This window comes from Tasmannia lanceolata, unplaced genomic scaffold, assembly GCF_043159265.1.
Source record: "Tasmannia lanceolata isolate RefF3 unplaced genomic scaffold, GAP_Taslan_0.1 ptg000003l, whole genome shotgun sequence".
NCBI classification, from domain to species: domain Eukaryota; kingdom Viridiplantae; phylum Streptophyta; class Magnoliopsida; order Canellales; family Winteraceae; genus Tasmannia; species Tasmannia lanceolata.
The window spans coordinates 24,002,043-24,025,505 of NW_027518680.1; the positions used below are offsets into that span (position 1 = coordinate 24,002,043).

The 23,463-nt window shown below is 43.3% G+C and overlaps 3 protein-coding genes across 4 annotated transcripts in view; 2 read left to right on the plus strand and 1 right to left on the minus strand.

Moving 5' to 3' along the window:
• LOC143854007 (pentatricopeptide repeat-containing protein At3g16010-like) overlaps nucleotides 1-8,806 on the minus strand; it is a 30,701-nt gene extending 21,895 nt beyond the window's left edge. The window contains exons 1-2 of one of the 2 annotated variants that reach the window (XM_077363709.1): nucleotides 8,666-8,806; nucleotides 958-1,046 (exon numbers count right to left, since the gene is read on the minus strand). In XM_077363709.1, coding sequence (XP_077219824.1) covers nucleotides 958-1,036 — 79 coding nt within the window. In that variant the 5' untranslated portion in view covers nucleotides 1,037-1,046; nucleotides 8,666-8,806. The remainder of the gene's footprint in view (nucleotides 1-957; nucleotides 1,047-8,665) is intronic. The other variant, XM_077363718.1, reaches the window with a different exon arrangement.
• Nucleotides 2,849-4,558, plus strand: LOC143868152 (uncharacterized). The gene has a single exon (XM_077376165.1). The coding sequence runs from the start codon at nucleotides 2,849-2,851 to the stop codon at nucleotides 4,556-4,558; it is 1,710 nt and encodes a 569-aa protein (XP_077232280.1).
• Nucleotides 8,807-10,610: 1,804 nt separating the features above from the next.
• LOC143868183 (uncharacterized) lies at nucleotides 10,611-11,132 on the plus strand. Its single transcript, XM_077376166.1, has one exon. It carries the CDS (start codon nucleotides 10,611-10,613, stop codon nucleotides 11,130-11,132), a length of 522 nt encoding a protein of 173 aa, XP_077232281.1.
• Nucleotides 11,133-23,463: the final 12,331 nt, after the last annotated feature.

Below are 23,463 nucleotides of genomic sequence, written 5' to 3' on the forward strand. Positions count from 1 at the left end.
TGAAAGAGGCTCAAGAACGCATGGCACAAAGTAACATTTTCTAAACACACTTCTATCCAGAATCTAATATCCTCTCCCCACCTACCCTGAACTTTAAAAAATAATCTTTGGCCTCACATATACACCGTTGTGCACCTGAGCTTCTCCCTAGGCATCGCCTCCCTCCCCATATTTTCCCACAATGACTTTCCTCTATATCACCTCTTTTTTCTCCCCAAACCTCCATAACCATTTCTCCAGCAGATCTTTATTCCTCGCAACCAATCTTCCAAGTCCCAAACCCGCTTCTCTCTTAGAATTGCATTCCTATTCCATGTGTCTTATCTGCTTTCCCACCTCGCATCCCTCGCATAAGAAATCCCTCTATAACTTCCCCATCTTCTTTATGACCTCCCTTGCAATCCCGAAAATAGTTTATATGTGGCTAGATTGGAAAAATCTGCAAGGCTATCCTACTACCAAATGTCAACAGATTCCCCTTCTTTCAACCCCAACTTCCTCTCTACTCTCTACGTACCAGATTCCACACACAAACTCTTAGAAAAGATCTGCAACCCTAGAAAAAAAGCCCCAAATAAGTTATCAGTAATCATTGCAGCCAAATGATAGCCAACTCGCTCACCAGTGCTAGGGCTTCTAATAGAACTAGAGTATCGCGAGCCCTGAATATTCATCAAATAAGCAAAACAAATAAAAACAGAAACCTTAGAAGAACCTTCATCTCTGTATGATTCATCATTCCACCATTGAACTTCTCAACAAAACAAAAACAAAAAAAGAAAAGAAAACACCAGCATTGTGATAGGTTTCTAGATGCTCCCTCTAAATATTTCAACCATAGAAGACCACGACAAATGAAATTGAACTCCTAAAACATTAATAAATAAATAGACTGAATACATAATGAACTGAAACCCGATTGCAAATAAAGAAAGGAAGTAGAGCAGTGCCTCATACCTGTTTGAGGAATTCTGGCACAGAGATGAGGCGAAGATGAAAAGGCTCTTTTCAAAATGCTCGACCTCGAAATCATCATTCCTACGGGTCTGTTCAATTGCCAACGTCGGGTCACATAGGAAAATAAATGGTGTGAAAGGAAAACAAAAATTTGAGTTCTGTTGCAGAGAAAAGAAAAGAAAAAACAATGAGAGGGAGAGGGCAGAGGGGTTAAGAATGAAATGATCTATCATATATCCTTTGTTTTGCAAAAGCGTCGCGCTGCACAATAAAATGGTTCGTTGCCCTCTCACAGCCGTCTGATTGAATACACGGCCCGGATTATAAGGGTTAAAACCCATTCCAAAAAGGTAATCCGGTAACCCTCTTCTCTTGTCTATGTTTTTTAGCCCTAAAACCAGGGAAGAGACGATCTCAAATTCCTGCTAAAAAAGGACGCCATTTTCCAGCTAGGCCTATCCCTTGTCTCCTCTTTAGCACCACTTTCTTTCCCTCTCATTGAAACCAATACAGCAGAAACACAGGGGACGTAGAGTCTGCTAGAAAGGGTAATAGTAAGGAAAATCTTTTTTTTTTTTCCTTGGGAGAAGGCATGTTTCTCCTTCTATCTACCTTCGTTGGCGATTTGGATGGGTTTGGAGAGTGTTGGGGGTAAAATCGGCACCATCCGTCGATGATCGACACGTGGCATTTCCGACTATATAGAAACCGACTTAGTGGTTTTAGTATGAATTGTCACGGACCTTATCTCATCCGAATAAGTAGCAACGTTCATAGTTAGGAAATCGCCCCTCAAAGAGGCACTGTACTCTAAGGCGGTGACTTTCTACCTATAGGAAGTTCATTGAATAGTAACTTGTTCGTTAAGGGAAATAGGATATCTATTAAAAATTGATATAAACTTATCTCCCGAGGAAATCAACCAATTAGGAAAGACTCCTAAAACAGCAGGATTCTAATCATTGAGGACTCATTTCTCTATAAAAAAGGGCCCTTACTTCATAATGGAATTATGTTAGACTTGATGCTCAAAAAAGGGGTACATAGGCAACTTGGGAAGACCAGGTTCAGTCACAATCATCTCCCCCTCTTTCTCGTTGGAAATAATCTGAATCCCATCTCCTTTATGATTCTGATTTCTAGCTTAAATATTGAAGTATCATAATTCCGGTACTACTAACATCTTTCTGTGAGTATGAGTTGCTTACAGGAATAACTCTATCACTACTAGATTGTGTAGAGCCGGATTTCGGCATCATCAGATTGGCGCCATCCGTGGGACCACCATGACAAATTCGAGATCAAAAACTTCAAAATCCATCCCAGCTAACCCATAAGGCGAAGGAGTAATGACCAGGAGTCAACCACAGGCTACAATCCCCAAGAATCAAGTTCCGAAAGAAATGCCTAATAACGACGACACTACTCCAGTCACTATAACCATGTTCAACCAACTTGCATAGCAAGTGGGGAACGTTTCGGTCGCCCTTCAGGAAAAATTGAGACATCTACCACCCCCCCCCCCCCACCAATAGTTCAAAATGTCAATGTTCCTCCACTAATCGCGGAAGTAAGAAATTCTCCTTCAGAGGAAGAACAAGACGAATCACCTAAGGGCAAAAACCCTCGCAGTCGAAGGCCAGTAAATCACTGACCTTCTGCTTCGATTACTAGTCCCAGGCCGAATCACGGGAACGGGGAGGCGAACGATCGACGAGCACTGGAATTGACTTTTAGGCCTATTCCGACCCAGAACAACAACGTCCCCCAAAGGGCTAATAGCGCAGGAAACCAGAACCAAGAGCAAGACAAGCCGCATCACAATTTGAGTGACAAAATTAATGCGCCTGATTCAGGACTCCTTGCCGAACTTCAGCGACAAGTTAGAGAGATGCAGCGCCATGTTAAGAAACCTTATGAAACAGATCTTCTTGCTGAGTGGGAGAATGAAATACAATCACCGTTCGTAGAAGTCATAGCACGGGCTCAATTGATACCGAATTTCGACCTACCTAGGCTTGATCTCTACGATGGTACAACTGATCCATTGGAATATCTTCAATCCTATAAGAGGGCGATAGAATTCAAAGGTGCCAACGACATAACTATGTGTCACGCCTTCTCTTCATATTTGAAAAGAGGAGCGAATAGTTGGTACAGCCGTCTTAAACCTAACTCCATATCCTCTTTTCGAGAGCTAGGTAGGGAGTTTGTGACCCACTTCGTCAATTGTCGGCCACAGAAAAAACTTGCTGACGCACTCCTCGCTCTCCGGCAAGGAAAGGAAGAAACCTTACGATCTTTTATATGTCGGTTCAGGACTGAATTATCACAAATCAAAGACCCTAAACATGAGATGGTTAGAGGGGCCATGAAGTCAGCTGTCCATCATAGAGATCTCAAAGTAGCCTTGAGTATCGACCCTCCCCTAGATCTCCAAGAACTAATGGCGGTAGCAGATAAATATGTCAACAATGAAGAGTCATTCACAATGGAGAGAGAACTAGAGCTTGTGAAAGCCCCAGAAAAGAGGAAGGAGGAGGCTCGGTCGAATAATGGTCAGGCTAAACTTCCTCGATCCGATAATCGGCAGTCACAATCTGGCAACCGAGCTCCCTCGCAACAATTCAAAAGATACAACTACACTCCTTTAAATACATCCGTAGCAAACATCCTTTATGAAATCCATGGAAAGGAAAATCTTCAATGGCCACCAAAGATGAAAGGTACCGGTCGAAAGCGTAATACTAGCAAATATTGCCATTTTCACGGCGACCATGGTCACACAACAGATGATCGTTATAATCTGAAGAGTGAAATCAAAAAGTTGGTGGGGCTAGGGTGTGTTGATAAATACTTGTTGAACCTGAAGAATAATGGACCTTCCCATAAATCTGAGGTTCCAAAGATGCTCGGTCCTTCTAATCCGACCCAATCGACCGTCGGGACTGAACAAACCAGACAGATTTCCGAAGTTAGACAACCCCTGGACATAAGGACCAACGCTTCACTCAGGATTGCAGGGAATATCGATGTAATCGCTGGAGGACTGGCCTCAGGAGGACCAACAATTACCGGACAGAAGGCTTATGCCGCCCAAATCCATGCGGTGGAGGCTCCAGCAAAGAAGTTGCGATTGGATTCTACTGATAGTGAAGAACAGATAGTCTTTACTAAAAAAGACTACGACGACGTCCACCTCCCTCATGACGATGCGATCGTTGTCCGCCTTATCATCGCCAATTTCAATGTAAGTAAGGTAATGATAGACACCGGTAACTCTGTCAATATTTTACACTACAACGCTTTTAAAGAGATGCACTTAGAATTGTACAGACTCACACCAGTAGAATGGTCAATCTCCAGATTCTTCAGCGGATCGATTCGTATTGAGGGAAGGATAGACCTCCCTGTTACGTTCGGTACAGAATCCCACCAGAAAACCATCATGCAGACTTTCCTGGTTGTTAAAGTCCCCTCCACCTATAATGCCATAATAGGGTGTCCGGCTCTGAACAAGCTTGAAGCTGTCGTCTCCACACCTCATCTCAAAATCAAATTCCTGACAAAAGCAGGAGTCGGAGAAGTAAGAGGAGATTAGGAAAGAGCTAGAAACTGTTACGCTGATTACACCAAAGTGGTGAAAAAGGAGAAGGAATCCCTTCAAATAGCCGGTACCAACCCACATTCGGATAATTACCAGACGCGCAGAGAACCGGTAGAAGAGCTGACCCTGATACCGTTGTTCGGGAAAGATGATGAAAGAACGGTCCAGATCGGCTCACTCCTCACTGGTAAGATCCGAACCAACCTGGTCAATTTTTAAAAGCTAACGCAGATGTTTTTGCATGGTCTGCTTTAGATATGCCAGGTATCCCGACGGACGTTGTCGTCATTCGGCTCAGCGTCGACCCCCCTCATAGACCCGTTAAACAAAAGAAACGGAATTTCGCTCCTGAGCGACATAAGGCCATAAAGGAGGAGGTCAATAAACTCCTATAAGCGGGGTTCATCTGAGAGACGCATTATTATCCAGAATGGCTCGCCAATGTAGTAATGCTTAAAAAGGCGAGCGGGAAGTGGCGGATATGCGTGGATTTTACTGACCTAAACAAGGCCTGTCCAAAAGACCACTACCCCCTCCCCCGAATTGACATGTTGATAGATGCTACATCGGGCCATGAGATGCTTAGCTTTATGGATGCTTTCTCTGGATATAGCCATATACGTATGCACTCCCCTGATATACCAAAGACGTCCTTCGTCACAGAGCAAGGACTGTTCTGTTATAAAGTCATGCCATTTGGCCTTAAGAACGGGGGAGCCACGTATCAGCGGCTGGTGAATAAAATTTTCGCCTCACAAATCGATCGGAATATGGAGGTTTACGTGGATGATTGTGGACCCCGATCTGAGATGACGAGTGCGGCGAGGAACGCGAGGTCCCCCTACAATCCTCTAAGATCTCCACAATGAAAGAGAGAGCTCTGCCAAGGAACTCTCGAAACTGTTGCCACCCTCACAGCATAGCATGAGTGGCGATACAAAACGAATGAGATACATCCTGATCAGGAGCCAGGGCTCGAAACCGAGATGTACCTAAAAATAACTCAGAGTCGCCATCCATGGACACGCCATGGAACCAAAACAAATGCTTTGTTTGCAATGGATAACCAGAGATACAAAAGGTCCGTGCCTAGTGACGAATGGGGAAGGTCTGAAGAGCACCCCCAATTCGCCCGAGTGCGAACACTTGGTCTCTTATGCCATTTATTATTAACCTCGAAGAGTTTTGGGCTAAAATCATGTGAAATGGAAACAAATATCCCCGAGTGGACGTCTAACTAATCATGCATGACTCGGGGATGAAATAATAAGCATACACAACATAAATGAAAGAAGTGTGTCACCTAAGCATCGCTAGGTTATGAGTGACATACCTAACTGGTGTCTAAGTTCTGGTGAACAAACACATGCATGCTACAGCTAAAGGTATAAGGTCTGCGCATGAAAGTAAGAAAACATAGCAAAACAAACAACATAACAAAACAACAAATCCTAAGACTCTAAACGATTTAGCCCGAGCCCTCAGATGGTCTGATATTCATCCAAAGAAGCCTACGTATCCCCGCCTCCACGAGAATCAAGGCAACGTAGTTCTTCGCACATATTCTAAGCTATGATGCCTAAGACACCTGGACCTCTATCCTAGACTCGATCTAAAAGACCGGACCAGTTATTAAAGCTTCTTGAACAATTATTTAAATTCCAGTGAATTGTAGATTTTAGGACACCCTATATGCCCTAACTAAATGCAGGTTAGCCCTAAGCTAATGCAGGTGGTTCCTACAACCTATGTGTAACTAGGCTGTGTGTCCTAAGGAAAACAATGGGATCACTAACGCATCTTAGACCTAGTCATCAGTCGGTGATGTGAATCGCCAACTGACCGGACGGAGGCGCTCCTAGCTAGGACAAACTCCTAACTCTAACACAAACACACAACAAGCACAGAAGAAAAAACAAACTCCTAACTCTAAAACTCTCTATCTAGGACAAACTCCTAACTCTAGAGGAAGATCTTTGGAAAACAAGGTTTTCAAAGGTTTTTGAAAGATTTTCAAAGTTTATTTACAAAAGTTTGGCTGGACCTGGGACGAGAATCCCAAGCTGCACTACGTACCTCGTAAGAGAGGATCAAGCCAACGTAGTTCGAAACGAACTCTCTTAACTAAAACCTAACACTTCAAATGATTTAACGATTTTTTAATGTTTTCCCAATGTTTTTGATATTTTTAAAGTTTTCAAATGTTTTTGAGTTTCAAATTTCTAATGTTTTTTGGATTTTAAAGCTTTTCCAATGTTCTGGACCTTAAAATATTTTCAATCTTAAAGGGAACACGTAAGCACAACCACAAACTAGGGCAAAGCCCTAAATCCAAAAGGGGAAACCCCGAACAAGCAACTAACGCCTCAAAGAGACGATCCACAATAAGAAAGATAGTGTCCCAAGAACAGAGAAAACAATCTAAGATCTCAAGCAGGGAAGGCTCTATATGACTGAGTTAGTCTCTAATGGAAAAACTCTCTAATAACACTACCAAGTCAAAGACTCGCTTTAAAAGAGGAGGCCACTCTAACATGAGGCTAGGTAAGCCTCCTAAAGGGGAAACTCTCTATATGAGACAAGGCTTGTCTCTGAGACACAAATGACGTAAACAAGGGTTCTGATGAGACTGGGCAAGTCTCCTGTATACAAAGGAGGGGAGCGCTACTTGGACTGAGCAAGTCCCCTAAGGATGGGCTTGGTATATTTATCAAAATAAGGTAAAGCCAACAGGACTTGCTACGCTCACTAAAACAAGATTTACCCCCTATTCACTTGACTATGAACCCTTATACATAGAAGAATAGTCCTTGAGATATCCATAAACACAGATTCGGATAACCAACAAAAGCTTTTGGACATTATCCAACCACATGACAGCTATCACTATCATTTCTTTCCATTTTATCATTAACCCATCACAAACAATTCAAATCTACAAAACCATAAGGAAAAATGATAAACCCTGCCTAGCTTGTTAAATGTAACCACGGCGACATCATATGCTAACTTTTTAGATTAAGTCCCAATCATCACAACATGATATTTGAGAGCGTAACAAGCTCAACTGACACACGAAAGCCCAACTGCAATACAATTCAAGACCTAGAAAGTAAGAGGGTCACATGTCCGCGATTACAAGGAAAATTCTCACATGGTATAATGATTTGGTGAGTAAAATGAACAAGCTAGAGAGGGAGACCATAACAATTGGCATTAAATGGGACAGAAATTATAATCTTCTATAGACGAAAGGACATTCTAAATGATCGAGAGTAGGGGTAGAAGATAGTCATAATCTTATAAACGAAAGGAGCCTGAACATCAAACTATACAATGCATTTTACTCATTCCAAGACGATAGACAGCACCACTATACATTCACAAACTAGGTGCGGCATAGATGGGCAATTTGATAGCCTAGCACTCACAATCAACCTGCTTCTTAGAAGACCTTTGCTGGACAAATTATTTTGCTGAAGGCACACATACCTTCAACTTATGACAAAGCCAATAAATGAGCAAATTTTTCCTTGTGCATGCCTAAACAAAAACATGACGGGCTGCTACTATCTAATGAAGTGAGGCCTGCTACTACAAAAATACATGAGGGCTGCCATTATGCTTAATCGACAAAACAACATTTTGCTCATCTGCTGTACATCAACACTAATAGAGTTACAATAACTCTCCAAACAAAGAAAGGTACTTCACTTGACATAGATCCACATACAGGATAGAACTTGGTCCCTTGGCTCCAGCCAGCCTAACAAGAGCAGCTTTGTCTTTCATTATTTAAACAGCTGTTAAAAGGTTCACAAAAAGCTCTTCGAAACCCATTAGAAAAGAGAAGACAAGTTACCAAAGCATAGTAGTGGCAATATCAGTAGGCTAAATCAAATAGGTAACGGTAATTTTAGAGTAGTGGGAAGAATGAATAAAGAACTCAATAGCAACCCATTAGAACAGAGAAAATGCAAAACAATCCATAACCTCAAATACCCTAACCAGTTGTTATACCTCTTCAAATATACCTATAGTTGATGCAGATTACTCCAAAATAACAAGAAACAGAAATGCAAGAGAGAGAGAGAGATTTACCGCTTTTTGCAGAGACAGAGAGGCTCTTAGTTTGGAGGAAGAACCAAAGGGAGAAGGATGTGAGTTGGAGCTTGGGAGGCCGGAGTTGGAGCTCCAACAATGGCCGACTCCCTCTTTCTGCTTTTCTAAAAAAAATGGGAAGACCTCCTTCTGCTACCGCTCCTCTCTGCTGAATTTTCTCAACATGCGAAAATAGGTTCAGGGTCTTAACAATGGTGGCTGAGAAATGGTTGGGATGGTGGTGGTTGTAGGGGAAAGAAGGAGAAAATAATGGTGAAATGGGTTTGGGGTAATGGGAATATGGGATGGGTGGTGATGGTGATGTGGGTGTGTCGGATTCCGGTAGGAGCCACCGGAATCAATGGATTTGGGTTTTGGGTAAATGAAAAAAAAGGGTTTGTAGAAATGGGAGATGGGGTTTAGGTTGGGTTTAAGGTTAATGAAATGGGTGGAAATGGGTTTTGGGGTGTAGAAATGGGTGGAAAGGAAATGGGTTTAGGTAAAAAAATGAGAGGGGTTTGGTGGTGGTTGTGACGAAGATGGAGGAGGTGGGTGGTCGAGATGGGCTAAGGAGGATGGAGGAGGAGCATGGAGATGATGAAGCTAACAGCCGGAGGAGAGGGTGGGGATGGAGCCGGATTCCGGTGAAGAATCCACCGGAGAAGATGGGTAGATGGAAATGGGTTTTAAGGGTTTGAAAGGGGTTTTGGGTGCGGTGGTGATGTGGTTGGGGACGGGTTCTGGTCGGAGAAGTTTCCCTCTCTGCAATCTCTTCTCCTCCTCTCTCTGTTTCTCTCTGCTTCACTTCAAAAACCCCCTCGACCCTCCTCAAACCCTATTTCGCTGGGTTTTAAGGAGAAATGTATTCGGCCCCTTTTCCTTCCCAGGCCACCCCCCTTTGCAGTGCATTTACAACTACTCGAAAATTACAGGGTGGTGCCTTGAGTAAGACCAACCCAAGAAAAATGAAATGAGTTTGATCCCCCTCCTTCTCCATGGACAACCAACCTAAAAATGATCTCAACCATCAAAATCACCTTTTTATTCAATGGTGAGGATTTGGAGCTCTCTAACCACCTAGGAAGGTTCCAGGAAGCTTCCTAAGATTCTCCCACAACCAATTATGTTGCACACTAATCCGCATACCCCATGTTCCTGCCTGGACAACCCGTTACGAAAAATTTGAACTGATTTTCTAGATTCCTGCGCACCCCTGCTTCTGGCTGAATCGCCACCCTTATTCCTACACTACACTACTCTACAAATGTCGTCCGTTTGCTAAGCAGACCACGACGGATTTTGATGAAATTTTATGGGGATTCTAGTGGGACCCTAACCTAGCTTGGGAACAAATTTGGGACACTAAAACGCTAGTTTGACAGGGTTTTCATCCTACCGATGCTTATTAGGGTTCGGTCAAAATGGGGTGTCTACAATGATATGCTTGTTAAAAGCTTAAAAACCACCGACCATGTTACTAACCTTCAGGAAGCTTTGACGGTGTTGCGGAAGTATCAGATGGAACTCAACCCCTCGAAGTGTGCCTTTGGGGTAACCTCAGGCAAATTCCTCGGATTCATGGTAAGTCAACGAGGGATAGAGGCTAATCCCGAGAAAATTCAAGCCATTCTTAATATGACACCCCCAAGAGCCGTGAACGAGGTACAACGACTTGCCGGAAGAATAGTGGCCTTGAGCCGATTCATGTCTAAATCCGCCGAGAAATGCCTCCCATTCTTCAAGATACTGAAAATTATGAAAGATTTTCATTGGACAAACGAATGCCAAGAAGCATTCGAAAAACTCAAGCAGTACCTCCAGTCTCCTCCAGTATTGATGAAACCACTACCGAATGAAGAGTTATACCTCTATCTAGCGGTAAGCTCCCTAACTGTTAGTGTCGTACTTGTCAAGCAAGAACAATGGACGGAGCACCCCATATATTATGTCAGCCGAGTACTACACGGCGCCGAAACAAGGTATCATCGAAAAGTTTGCATTTGCGGTAGTCGTTGCCGCCAGAAAATTGAATCCATACTTTCAAGCCCACACTGTAGTTGTTCTCACCGACCAACCATTGCGCAAAATCCTTCAAAAACCTGACACTTCGGGGCGATTAATCAATTGGGCGGTAGAACTTCGCAAATTTGACATACAAGTGCGACCTCACCCCATAATTAAGTCGCAAGTACTTGCCGACTTTGTGGTAGAATGCATGGCTCCAACCGAAGACTTCGCAAGGCAGGAGGAGATAAAAGATGAACAAGAAAAACAATATCCATGGATGTTGTTTGTCGATGGATCAGTTAATGCAGGCAGAAGAGGAGCAGGATTAGTCTTGGCCGGACCCGATAAATTTCTAGTGGAATATGCTCTAAAACTCGACTTCAACGCTTTTAACAACGAGGCCGAGTATGAGGCACTCCTGGCCGGACTGGCATTAGCCCTTGAATTGGAAGCCGACTGACTAAAAGCCCATAGTGATTCACAACTCGTTGTTGGACATATTAATGGACTCTATGAGGCAAAAGATAGAAGGATGCTTAAATACCTAGAAAATGTGAGAGGGAAAATCTCCCTTTTCAAAGAATTTGAGATTGTGCAAATTTCTAGAACCCTTAATGCAAGAGCCAATGCCCTATCCAAAATGGCCTCCTCAGAAACCACTAGCTGGGGAAACGTGCATACTGTGGTTCTCTCCCGTCCCAGCATAGAGAGAGAGCGAAGAAGTTACTCATATTGATCACGAACCCAGCTGGATGGACCCCATAATACAGTACCTCAAAGACGGTACCTTGCCAGAGGTCCGAAAGGAAGCAAGGAGAATTACTGCTAAATCCGCCCTTTACATCCTGAAAGGTGAAGTGCTCTATAAATGATCATTTTCTTAGCCACTACTAAAGTGTCTCTGACCCACAGACGCCGATCGAGCAATGACTGAGGTACATGAAGGCATATGTGGAGATCACTCGGGGGGCAAGGTGCTGGATCACAAGATCCTTCGCCGAGGATTCTTTTGGCCAACCATACTGGAAGATGCCCTGAACTATGTCAAGAAGTGAGAACAGTGCCAAAAGTTTTCATCGGTACCTCGTCAGCCAGCAACCCAATACTCCCCTATCTCCAGCCCAATCCCCTTTGCGATGTCGGGGGATCTATTAGGTCCCTTTCCACCATCAGTCGGTGGGCATACGATGCTATATGTCGTGATAGACTATTTCACCAAATGGGTAGAGGCCAAAGCAGTAAAAAAGGCCACCTCTAAGGCGACATAAACTTTTTTCTACCATGACATCATATGCAGATATGGAATACCAATGGTGTTGGTCACCGAAAATGGACCACAGTTCGCTAGTGAACAATTCAGGAATTTTTGCGAAAGACTCATGATCGAACAAAGATTTACTTCGGTCGAACATCCACAAGCAAATGGACAAGTTGAGGTAACCAACCGAATTGTCCTTCAAAGTTTTGAAAAACGAGTTGAAGACGCCAAAAACACTTGGGCATCAGAGTTACCAAATGTCCTATGGGCCTACCGAACTACTCCACGCACCGCAACTGGTGAATCCCCATTCAACCTAGCATTCGGTGTCGAAGCAATTATTCCAGTTGAGATAGCCATCCCTTCTCCGAGGGTCGAGTGCTATAATGAAGATACGAACGACGAACTCATGCGAAGCAGCTTGGACCTCGTTGAAGAGACCAGGGAGAAAGCTCGCATCAGAGTCGCCGCATACCAGCAAAGGGTTGATCGGTACTATAACCATCGGATGAAAGAAAGAGCTCTTAAGAAAGGAGATCTGGTACTTCGACGGGAAGAGGTTTTAGACCCAAGGAATGCCGGAAAACTCGCCCCCTCGTCATAAGGATCTTACGCCCAGGAGCTTACCAATTGGAAAATCTAGATGGCGCACCGATCCCCAAGACAAGGCATATGCAAAACCTAAGGAAATTCTATCAATAAGTCTAGTTAGTTTTTCTTTAATTAGTTTTTGTTATTTTCTTTTTCTTTTTTCAGATGCAGGAATAATTAGAAATAGTTCTTCTGAAATGATGTAATAAGGAATTTAGCTTGATGAAATAAAGTTTAAATTTGTTTCAAAAGTGTTCCTATTATGTTTCCATGTGTTAAATATGTTTCTATACATGCTTGAAAAATAATAAATAAATAATTTCAGCCCCCACCAACTGTGTAGGCAAACTGAGTAAATAAGGTAAAATGCTTGTCAAACCTTTAAAAACAGGTAGAGACAAAGCCCTTACATACCTATGTTTTAAAAATATAAATTACATAGTTAGCCTCACAAGGTTGACACCCACCGACCGAGCAAATAAGCCGATCGAGTAGGGTAAGGCACTTGTGTGGACCCCGATCCGGGACGGGCGTGGAGGACGGGCCCCCGCGCGAGTCTCTCTAGATCGTCCACGTGAAGGAGAGCCCCACCAAGGAACTCTCGAAAGAGTGCCCCTCACAGCATGAGCGGCGATGTAAAGTGAGATACCTCTCGATTCGGGGACTAGCCCAGATTCGAGGCGTACCTTAAACAAAGAAGAGTCGCCATCCAAGGAAGTGGGCCCTGGATCCCATGCTGTGCTCTGTTGCAACGGATAACCAGAGATATAAAATAGGGTTCGTGCCTGATGACGAATGGGGAAGGGATTAGGCGCCCCCAATTCGCCCAAGTGCTAGCACCTGGTCTCTTATGCCATTTATTATTAATTTTGAAGAGTTTTGGGCGAAAATCATGCGAAATGGGAACGAATATCTCCGAGATAACGTCTAGCTAATCATGCATGTCTCGGAGATGAATAAGAAGCACACACAAAAGAAATGAAAGATATGTCGCCTAAGAATAGCTAGGTTATGAGTGCCATGCCTAATTGGTGTCTAAGTTCTGGTGGACAAGCACATGCATGTTACAGCTAAAGGTATAAGATCTGTACATAAAAATAAGAAAACACAGCAAAACACACAACACAACACGACTCGACACACGACCCGACACGACAAACCCTAGACTCTAATGCAATACTTGACTCGGACCAGAATGGCCATCCATCCTAGCTGCACTACGTATCCCGGCCTCGGGAAGAATCAGAGCCAACGTAGTTCGGTGCCCTATTCTAAACTACGATGCCTAAAACTCTAGGACCGCTATCCTAGACTCGATCCACTAGACTCGACTGATGTTTAAAGCTTTTTGTGCGATTGCTTAAATTCAAGTGGATTGTAATTTTTAGGACTCTATATGCCCTAACTAATGCAAGTTGATTAGCCTTAAGCTAATGCAGGTGAGCCCTATATCCTATGTGTATCTAGGCTGTGCATTCTAAGGAAAACCATGGGTTGACTATATGCTTCCTAGTCTAGCCATCGGTTCGACTAAATGTCTAACCGATCGACTTGAGGCCTCCTAACTCTAGGGACACTCACACGACAGGACACACCATATCAATACAAATCAGGACCGACTCCTAACTCTAAAACACCCTAAATATCTAGGACAGACTCCTAACTCTAGGGGAAGATCTTTTTTGAAAAGGTTTTGAAGTTTTTTTGTATTTTTTTGGAATATTTGAAATGTTTATTTTTAAAGGTTTGGCTGGACCTGGGATGTGGACCCCAAGCTGCACTACGTACCCTGTTGAAAGGGATCAAGCCAACGTAGTTCGGACTGAATTCCTAACTACTCTGCAAATGACTCAAGATTTTTTGAGATTTTTGATTTTTAAAATGTTTTTGGATTTTGAATTGTTTTTGAGATGTTTTTGAATTTTCAAGTGTTTTTGGAATGTTTTTGTTGTTTTCAAGTGTTTTTGGAATGTTTTTGTTGTTTTCAAGTATTTTTGAAATGTTTTTGTTGTTTTTTGACACCAGAGAATAAAATCCTATCATCATAAGGGTAGGGAGACTTCTGGAATCCCGCAAAGGTTGGACAGCATCCTATGCTTTGCGAGGGAACGAACAGGAAAATAACTCGGCAAGGGTTGGACAGCATCCTATACCTTGCAGGAGCGGGTAAAGATCACGATTTGATGAGAGGATGGACGGAATCCTAACCCCTATGATGACAGGAAAAAATTCCTGGACTGACTCTAGGACTGACTCCTGTGCTGAAGACTGTTATAATTACTATTTATAATTACTATACAAGATTACTATTCAAAAATACTATTCATAATTACTATTTATAGATACTATTCAAAACTACTATTCATAATTACTATTTATAAGTACTATTCAAAACTACTATTCGTAATTACTATTTATAAGTACTATTCAAAACTACTATTCATAGTAGGACCCGCTGATGTGGGACCCGCTGTTGTGGGACCCGCTGATGTGTGACCTGCTGTGGGACCCGCCGATGTGGGACCCACTGCGGGACCCGCTGGGACCCGCTGTGGGACCCGCTGTGGGACCCGTTGTGGGACCCACTGATGTGGGACCCGCTGATGTGGGACCCGCGGATGTGGGACCTTCTGTGGGACCCGCTTTGGGACCCGCTGTGGGACCCGCGGATGTGGGACCCGCTGTGGGACCCGCTGTGGGACCCGCGGATGTGGGACCCGCTGTGGGACCCGCTGTGGGACCCGTTGTAGGACCCGCGGATGTGGGACCCGCTGTGGGACCTACTGATGTGGGATCCGCTGTGGGACCCGTGTAGTGCAAAGAATGAATAATTAAAAAATAAAAAAAATGAACTTACACCACAAGAGATCCAGGAAGGTGTTGACAGAGTCGTGCTTGTGTGGGGCCCGCTGATGTGGGGCCCGCTGGAGGTGGGGTGGAGGAGATGGGGATGCCGGTGGAGCTCCGGTGGTTGGTTGGGAGGATGCCGGAGAAGGTGGCCGGAATCCGGTTGGGTTGCCGGAGGAGAAGACCCTTCCTCTCTCTCTCTGCAGATCTCTGTCTCTCTCTCCCTCTCTCTGCAGATCTCTCTCTCTCTCTACAGATCTCTCTCTCTCTCTCTCCCTTTCTCTGCAGATCTCTCTCTCTCTCTACAGATCTCTCTCTCTCTCTCTCCCTTTCTCTGCAGATCTCTCTCTCTCTCTACAGATCTCTCTCTCTCTCTCCCTTTCTCTGCAGATCTCTCTCTCTCTCTACAGATCTCTCTCTCTCTCTCTCCCTTTCTCTGCAGATCTCTCCTTTTCTTTTCTTTTTTTTTTCTTTTTTTCTGCTCAAGAGGGTGAGAGAGAGTGGGAGCTGAAAACAAGGAGAGGATGAGGCCGAGAGAGGTCAGGAGCAGAGTCCCCCCAAACTTCTAATATTTGCCCAAAAGTCATCATTCCACCTTGGATCCCAAAATAATGATGATGTCTTCTCTTTGAAGATAGAATAATTCGGTGGGAAACTTTGACCACCGAATAATTCGGTGGGAAACATCAATTGCATAGGAGTGGGCCCCACTAACCACTTAATTAGAAAAAACACAATTATATTTAATGGGCACACCCTCACCTGGTAATTGCACACCCATAAACAAAGGGGTTGATATTGACACACTCATTTTGCTCTTTTCTCATTCTCTCACGACGCAAATAAAATGGAAGTTGATATCCACACACCCATATTTGACAAAAGCACAAACTCTGCTTGTCCTTTCCTCAAATTTTTGTCCGAATTAATTATAATTTTGCAAAGGCGCTCTTGGGAATAGGAACAACTTCCCGGGAATTTCGCACCCAAGAATGGGCACTGGGTAAGTAATCATTCGGGTTTTCTTCGTATTTGGTTCTTGAACTTTTCGGGATCGGTTTTAGACACTTCGGGAACTTGATACTGACACTGATTCTTAGGGACTTCGAATTTGGCTCCGAGACTCAGATTTTAGGATTTATTCAATTTTGGGGATTTTAGGGCCTTGTCAAAATGGGGTGTCTACAGATGCCCCTCTTTGGCAGCGTGTGCTTGTCGCACGAAAGCCAAAGCCGAGCAGACAACACATTTTGACTGGCCCAAAAAAAATAATTTTGGACTTTTGTTTTTTTTTTTTTTTTTTTTTTTTGGATTTTTGAAAATGATACTCACAAAGATAACATGGTGAAATAGCCTTTCACCGGACTCTGACTCCACAAACGCTGGTGAGATAGCCTCTCTTGAACTCGTAACTCAATAATGGATATATGGATGAGATAGCCTCTCTTGCAAAACTTTAAAGGATTGATTTGGCTGCGAGAGAGCCGGGAAAGATATTGGTTTGGTAGCGATTGAACCAGAAGCCGAGAATTGACTTGACTGCGAATGAGTCGGAAGGTCAAAATTTGCTTGGTTGCGAGCGAACCGAAAAGCGAAGGGTTTGACTTGACTGCGAAAAAGCCAAAGTCAGGGATACTGGCCGAGTTGCGAATGAACTATGAGACCGAATAATTGACTTGGTTGCGAATGAACCAGAAAGTCAGGGATTGACTCGACTGCGAATGAGTCAGAGTTAGGGAGATTAGCTTGATTGCGAATGAATCAAGAAATCAGCAAGAAACTTGGCAGCGAATGAGCCGAAGAGTCTAAGATTTTAGCTTGGTTGCGAATGAACCAAAAGACTGGAATTTGATTTGAGCTGCGAATGAGTTAAGAATTGGAAGATTGACTCGACTGCGAAGGAGTCGAAGTCAGGGAGATTATCTTGATTGCGAATGAATCAAGAAATCAGCGAGAACTTGGCAGCGAATGTGCCGAAGAGTCCGAGATTTTGACCCGGTTGCGAATGAACCAAAAGGCCAGAATTATGACTTGGCTGCGAACGAACCGAAGTCAAAGAGATTAACTTGACTGCGAATGAGTCAAGAAATTAGAAAACAGGCCTGACTGCGAATGAGTCGGAAACCTAAGATTTTGACCCGGTTGCGAATGAACCAAAAGGTTGAAGATATGCAAACCTGAATTTGGATCTGAGAAGATAGCATCTTGGCAGATGATCAGGGCGGAATGATTAGACAATTATCATGATCAAACCTATAACCTGGTTGCGAATGAACCGAAAGGTGGAGGTTATGAGCGAGACTGCGAATGAGTCAAAACTCAAGGATTGACCTGGTTGCGAATGAACCGAAAGGTCGAAGATATGCAAACCTGAATTTGGATCTGAGAAGATAGCATCTTGGCAGATGATCAGGGCGGAATGATTAGACAGTTATCATGATCAAACCTATGACCTGGTTGCGAATGAACCGAAAGGTCGAGGATATGAGCGAGACTGCGAATGAGTCAAAACTCAAGGATTGACCTGGTTGCGAATGAACCGAAAGGTCGAAGATATGCAAACCTGAATTTGGATCTGAGAAGATAGCATCTTGGCAGATGATCAGGGCGGAATGATTAGACAGTTATCATGATCAAACCTATGACCTGGTTGCGAATGAACCGAAAGGCCGAGGATATGAGCGAGACTGCGAATGAGTCAAAACTCAAAGGATTGACCTGGTTGCGAATGAACCGAAAGGTCGAAGATATGCAAACCTGAATTTGGATCTGAGAAGATAGCATCTTGGCAGATGATCAGGGCGGAATGATTAGACAGTTATCATGATCAAACCTATGACCTGGTTGCGAATGAACCGAAAGGCCGAGGATATGAGCGAGACTGCGAATGAGTCAAAACTCAAAGGATTGACCTGGTTGCGAATGAACCGAAAGGTCGAAGATGTGCAAACCTGAATTTGGATCTGAGAAGATAGCATCTTGGCAGATGATCAGGGCGGAATGATTAGACAGTTATCATGATCAAACCTAAATTGGGATCTGGGAAGATAGCATCTTGACAGATCAACAGGGCGGAATGATTAGACAGCTATCATGATCAAACCTAAATTGGGATCTGGGAAGATAGCATCTTGACAGATCAACATGGTGGAATGATTAGACAGCTATCATGATCAAGCCTAAATTGAGATCTGGGAAGATAGCATCTTGACAGATCAACATGGCGGAATGATTAGACAGCTATCATGATCAAACCTAAATTGGGATCTGGGAAGATAGCATCTTGACAGATCAACATGGCGGAATGATTAGACAGTTATCATGATCAAACCTAAATTGGGATCTGGGAAGATAGCATCTTGACAGATCAACACGGCGGAATGATTAGACAGCTATCATGATCAAACCTAAATTGGGATCTGGGAAGATAGCATCTTGACAGATCAACACGGCGGAATGATTAGACAGCTATCATGATCAAACCTAAATTGGGATCTGGGAAGATAGCATCTTGACAGATCACCACGGCGGAATGATTAGACAGTTATCATGATCAAACCTAAATTGGGATCTGGGAAGATAGCATCTTGACAGATCAACACGGCGGAATGATTAGACAGTTATCATGATCAAACCTAAATTGGGATCTGGGAAGATAGCATCTTGACAGATCAACATGGTGGAATGATTAGACAGCTATCATGATCAAGCCTAAATTGAGATCTGGGAAGATAGCATCTTGACAGATCAACATGGCGGAATGATTAGACAGCTATCATGATCAAACCTAAATTGGGATCTGGGAAGATAGCATCTTGACAGATCAACATGGCGGAATGATTAGACAGCTATCATGATCAAACCTAAATTGGGATCTGGGAAGATAGCATCTTGACAGATCAACACGGCGGAATGATTAGACAGTTATCATGATCAAACCTAAATTGGGATCTGGGAAGATAGCATCTTGACAGATCAACACGGCGGAATGATTAGACAGCTATCATGATCAAACCTAAATTGGGATCTGGGAAGATAGCATCTTGACAGATCAACACGGCGGAATGATTAGACAGCTATCATGATCAAACCTAAATTGGGATCTGGGAAGATAGCATCTTGACAGATCAACACGGCGGGATGATTAGACAGTTATCATGATCAAACCTAAATTGGGATCTGGGAAGATAGCATCTTGACAGATCACCACGGCGGAATGATTAGACAGTTATCATGATCAAACCTAAATTGGGATCTGGGAAGATAGCATCTTGACAGATCAACACGGCGGAATGATTAGACAGTTATCATGATCAAACCTAAATTGGGATCTGGGAAGATAGCATCTTGACAGATCAACACGGCGGAATGATTAGACAGCTATCATGATCAAACCTAAATTGGGATCTGGGAAGATAGCATCTTGACAGATCAACACGGCGGAATGATTAGACAGCTATCATGATCAAACCTAAATTGGGATCTGAGAAGACAGCATCTAGGCAGATCAACAAAGCGGTATAATTAGACAATCATCATGATCAAACCACTCTAGGAACCAAGAACACGAAACTCAAGAAGGAACAATTTTGATTCAAGAAATCGAGATTGTGATCGAGTCCATTACAAGATTGATCGTCTCTTGCCGAGAACGTTAGGAGTGTGCGATCTCTGTTGAGAACCAGACACAGGTAACTTGCTGAGGTTTTGAGTATTGACCATTTTTTCTGAAAGAACTGAATTTTGCCGGGGATTGAAGGCTGCGCGAGCAAATTCTAGACTCCACTGAGGAAATTGATTTTCTGGGGAAGTTGACCTTTCAGAGAGTGCACTTGTCTGAGAAGTTTGAAGTTTGGCTCGAGATATACTCGTACATCTCTTATCTCAACTTACTGAAGACATTGGCACTGATTGCCTTTTGTGCTTGATATCTTTTATGACGCAAGTCATAAAAGATGCCCCTAGTATATTGTGTTTCCATGACAGGAGTTTTAAGGAGGCAGGGCAATGATGGTTGAAGAAAAGATGCTTCGTTTCATGAAGGCTCGAGGATGCAAAGTTCTTTTGTATGGAGAGAATAGGACAATAACCATGATGGCTGAGTCTGGAAATCTCTTCTTTCGCATGGCTCACTTTTGGAGGCTTAAGGTCTCGGGTAGGTTTGAACAAGATGTCTCCCGCCCCTTCTGATACCTAAACCAGGATTTACTCTGAATTTTCTTCGCAATTTGGAGGACACGCTCCCATTCTTCTAGCACCCGACAGTTTGGACTTTGCAAGGAAAGGGAACACAAATATGAAGGAGGAATAGATTTCCAAGGACTCGGTCAAAGAAGATTCTTGTTGTTCGGAGGACTCGACTCGCTTTCGACTCACTCTTGGATCTGATGTGTTATTTTTCAAGGGTATGGCTTAGCCACTCTTAGAGTATTTCGAAGACCGTGTCAAGAGGCACTATTCTCCTTTTTCGGTGTTTATGTCATGATTATTATCCCTTTCGGATTGCTCGGTTTCAATGCCCCTAGTTTAGATGAATGTTAAAGTAAGCTTGCTGGCACTACTTGGACTCCGAGATTTTACCCTGGTTGAAGACTGTTTCTCCACCTCAATGATTCACTTTTTGCTGGAAGTCATTGCCATTGACCAGATTGCCTTTTCAGGTTTTCAATCTGACGGACCGCTTGCCCTAACTTTTGCCTGGTTCGCCCTTTCGGGTTTTGAATCCAGCGGGCTCGATACCCTAACTTTTGCCTAAGCTGACTTTTCAGTTGTCAACTTAGCGGGTGAATGACCCTAAATTTTGCCTAGACCGCCCTCCCGGGTTTTCAGCCTAGCGGGTCTTCAGATTCCATCGTTTTTTTTGTTCTTGACTTTGAACCTCTGCTTGTTCACCAGAAGGACTTTCTAAGTGGGCTGGGGTTCAAAACGGTTGGATATTTCTTTTGGATTTCAAAGTTTCGACTAGACTTGGATTGGCCAGGTTGCCTAAGTACCCCAAAAATGGAGGATCAGGTCCGCGCAGTTCGCTGGGGTTTGGAACAGAATGATTTGGCTTTAAGCTCAAAAGTTGAAAGGGAATATTTTGATTTTTATTCCAAAGGTTGAAAGGGAATAATTTGACTTTTATTCCCAAGGTTGAAAGGGAATAATTTGACTTTTATTCCCAAGGTTGAAAGGGAATAATTTGATTTTTATCCCAAAGGTTGACCGAACCTGAATTGATCAGGTTGCCTACGTACCTCCGAAGAGTTGGGGATCAGGTCAGACGTAGTTCGGGCCGAAATGCCCCTGGTTTGCGGGTGTTTGAAAAGAATGTTTGATTTTGTTGAGGCTCGAAGGTGTTCGCAAAAGGATTTTTTTTGAACTTGGGATTTTTGGCGTTTAAGGCTCAGGCGTCCAAGGATGGCCTTCTGATGTTTTGGCATACAAGCTTCTTGAATGGCTAAGGTTCAATGGCTTTGAACTTTTTTTCTTTCTCTTTTTTTTTTGAGGAGTCTGGCGGCATTTCCTTGCAAGACTTCATCTGCACTGTGCAAGCTAGACTGATTGAATTCCCACTTTTTCTTTGGGATCTCGCACTGATATTCGGGATTCTACGGCTCTGGGTCTTCTATGAATGCTGAAGATGATTTTGAAATTTTCAATCCATTTATCGACTCTGCTTCCTGCGATTCTGACGTTCTTGAGGAGTTGACGTGGGGCATGCTCCCTTCTCCTTTCGTCTCTGGATTCTATCTTTCTTTTTTTGTTCATTTGAAATGCGGGAATGCCCTTACCCTTTGATTACTTTGACTTAGAATTCCATCGTAATGTATAGCCCAAGTATTCTTTTTGGGGTTCATGTTCTATGCTCATGACTTTGTTGTCCGAAAGTCTTCTCTCAATTTTTCATTAACTTCACTTGATATCTGGTATTCTTCGTTTGAAATTTTTGCTTTTTCGACCCGATGTCTGAAGCTGAGGGTGACTTACGTTGAACAATGCCAAGGCACGCTTCAGGTTTATCCTCATAGGACCAAGCAACACTTCTTTGAACCCTCTAAATAGGTTTATCGATTCTTTGCGCTCTTCGGGAGATTTTGCCAATCCTTATTTCCCGAGTTTCGGATTTGGGTACCACTATTCACGGTATCGATTTCATCTTCAAGTGGCTTTGCTCGACATCTTCCCCTCGTTTGATCAGCTTTCAAATCTCGAGGAGAATTTCATCGGCATCCTCGTCCGAGGAGGGTGTCTTAATTTGTTTATTAACATTAGATCCAAGAGTGAACATATATAAGAATACTGACGACACTGGAATCAAATGTTCGTTGCATTGAATGTTTGAAGTACATACATTGATTTTTGACGCGCCACGATAGGCTCTCCATCAAATTTAACAAAAGACTGGATATTGGCTCACAATAAGAGAGACCAATAAACACAACGTACTTAGAATTGACATTGACATGGTTAGACTTACCAACTTTGACAGGGAGGGTTGGTATACACACTTCAAAGCAAATTTCAAAGATGTGACACTTCATCGGAGGCAACGAATTGGCGCTGAAAGTTCAAGGACAACGTGCCTTCATTAATGATGATAATGATTGGAGAGAGCAATCCTGGAGTTAGAATCTCAGAAGGGAGGGCCTCTTTGGTTTCTGTTGACCCAGCTCAAATTGTTCTTTAGCACCTGACAATGGCAAGGCTTTCTCTGGTATGATATTTTCAAGAAGTTCAAGCTCTGACATTTTTCTTTTCCCTTCCCAATCATTTTTCAGGCCAGAAGTGGTACAGGTAAAGGTGGTAAGATATATGAAGGGTTGAATGGGTGAAATGGTTCCCATGGTGGGTGTAGGAGGTGCAACACGGTTAGGTGTAGGGTTCTTGGAAGCATTTGAGTTCGAGAAGACTGAGGGGATCCCTGTCTATCAGGTCTTGAATGTCATCATCGTCTCTCTCATTTATGTCAAGATGAGATTTTCAGTGTAAGGTACAGCAGACTGGCTAGACCAAGCGAGTTTAGAAATGAAAGCTCTTTTGGGGTTGATGGGAGACGAGTGACTAAGACTCCTTTCATGGACACCACAAACACTAAGCTCAATGAGAATTA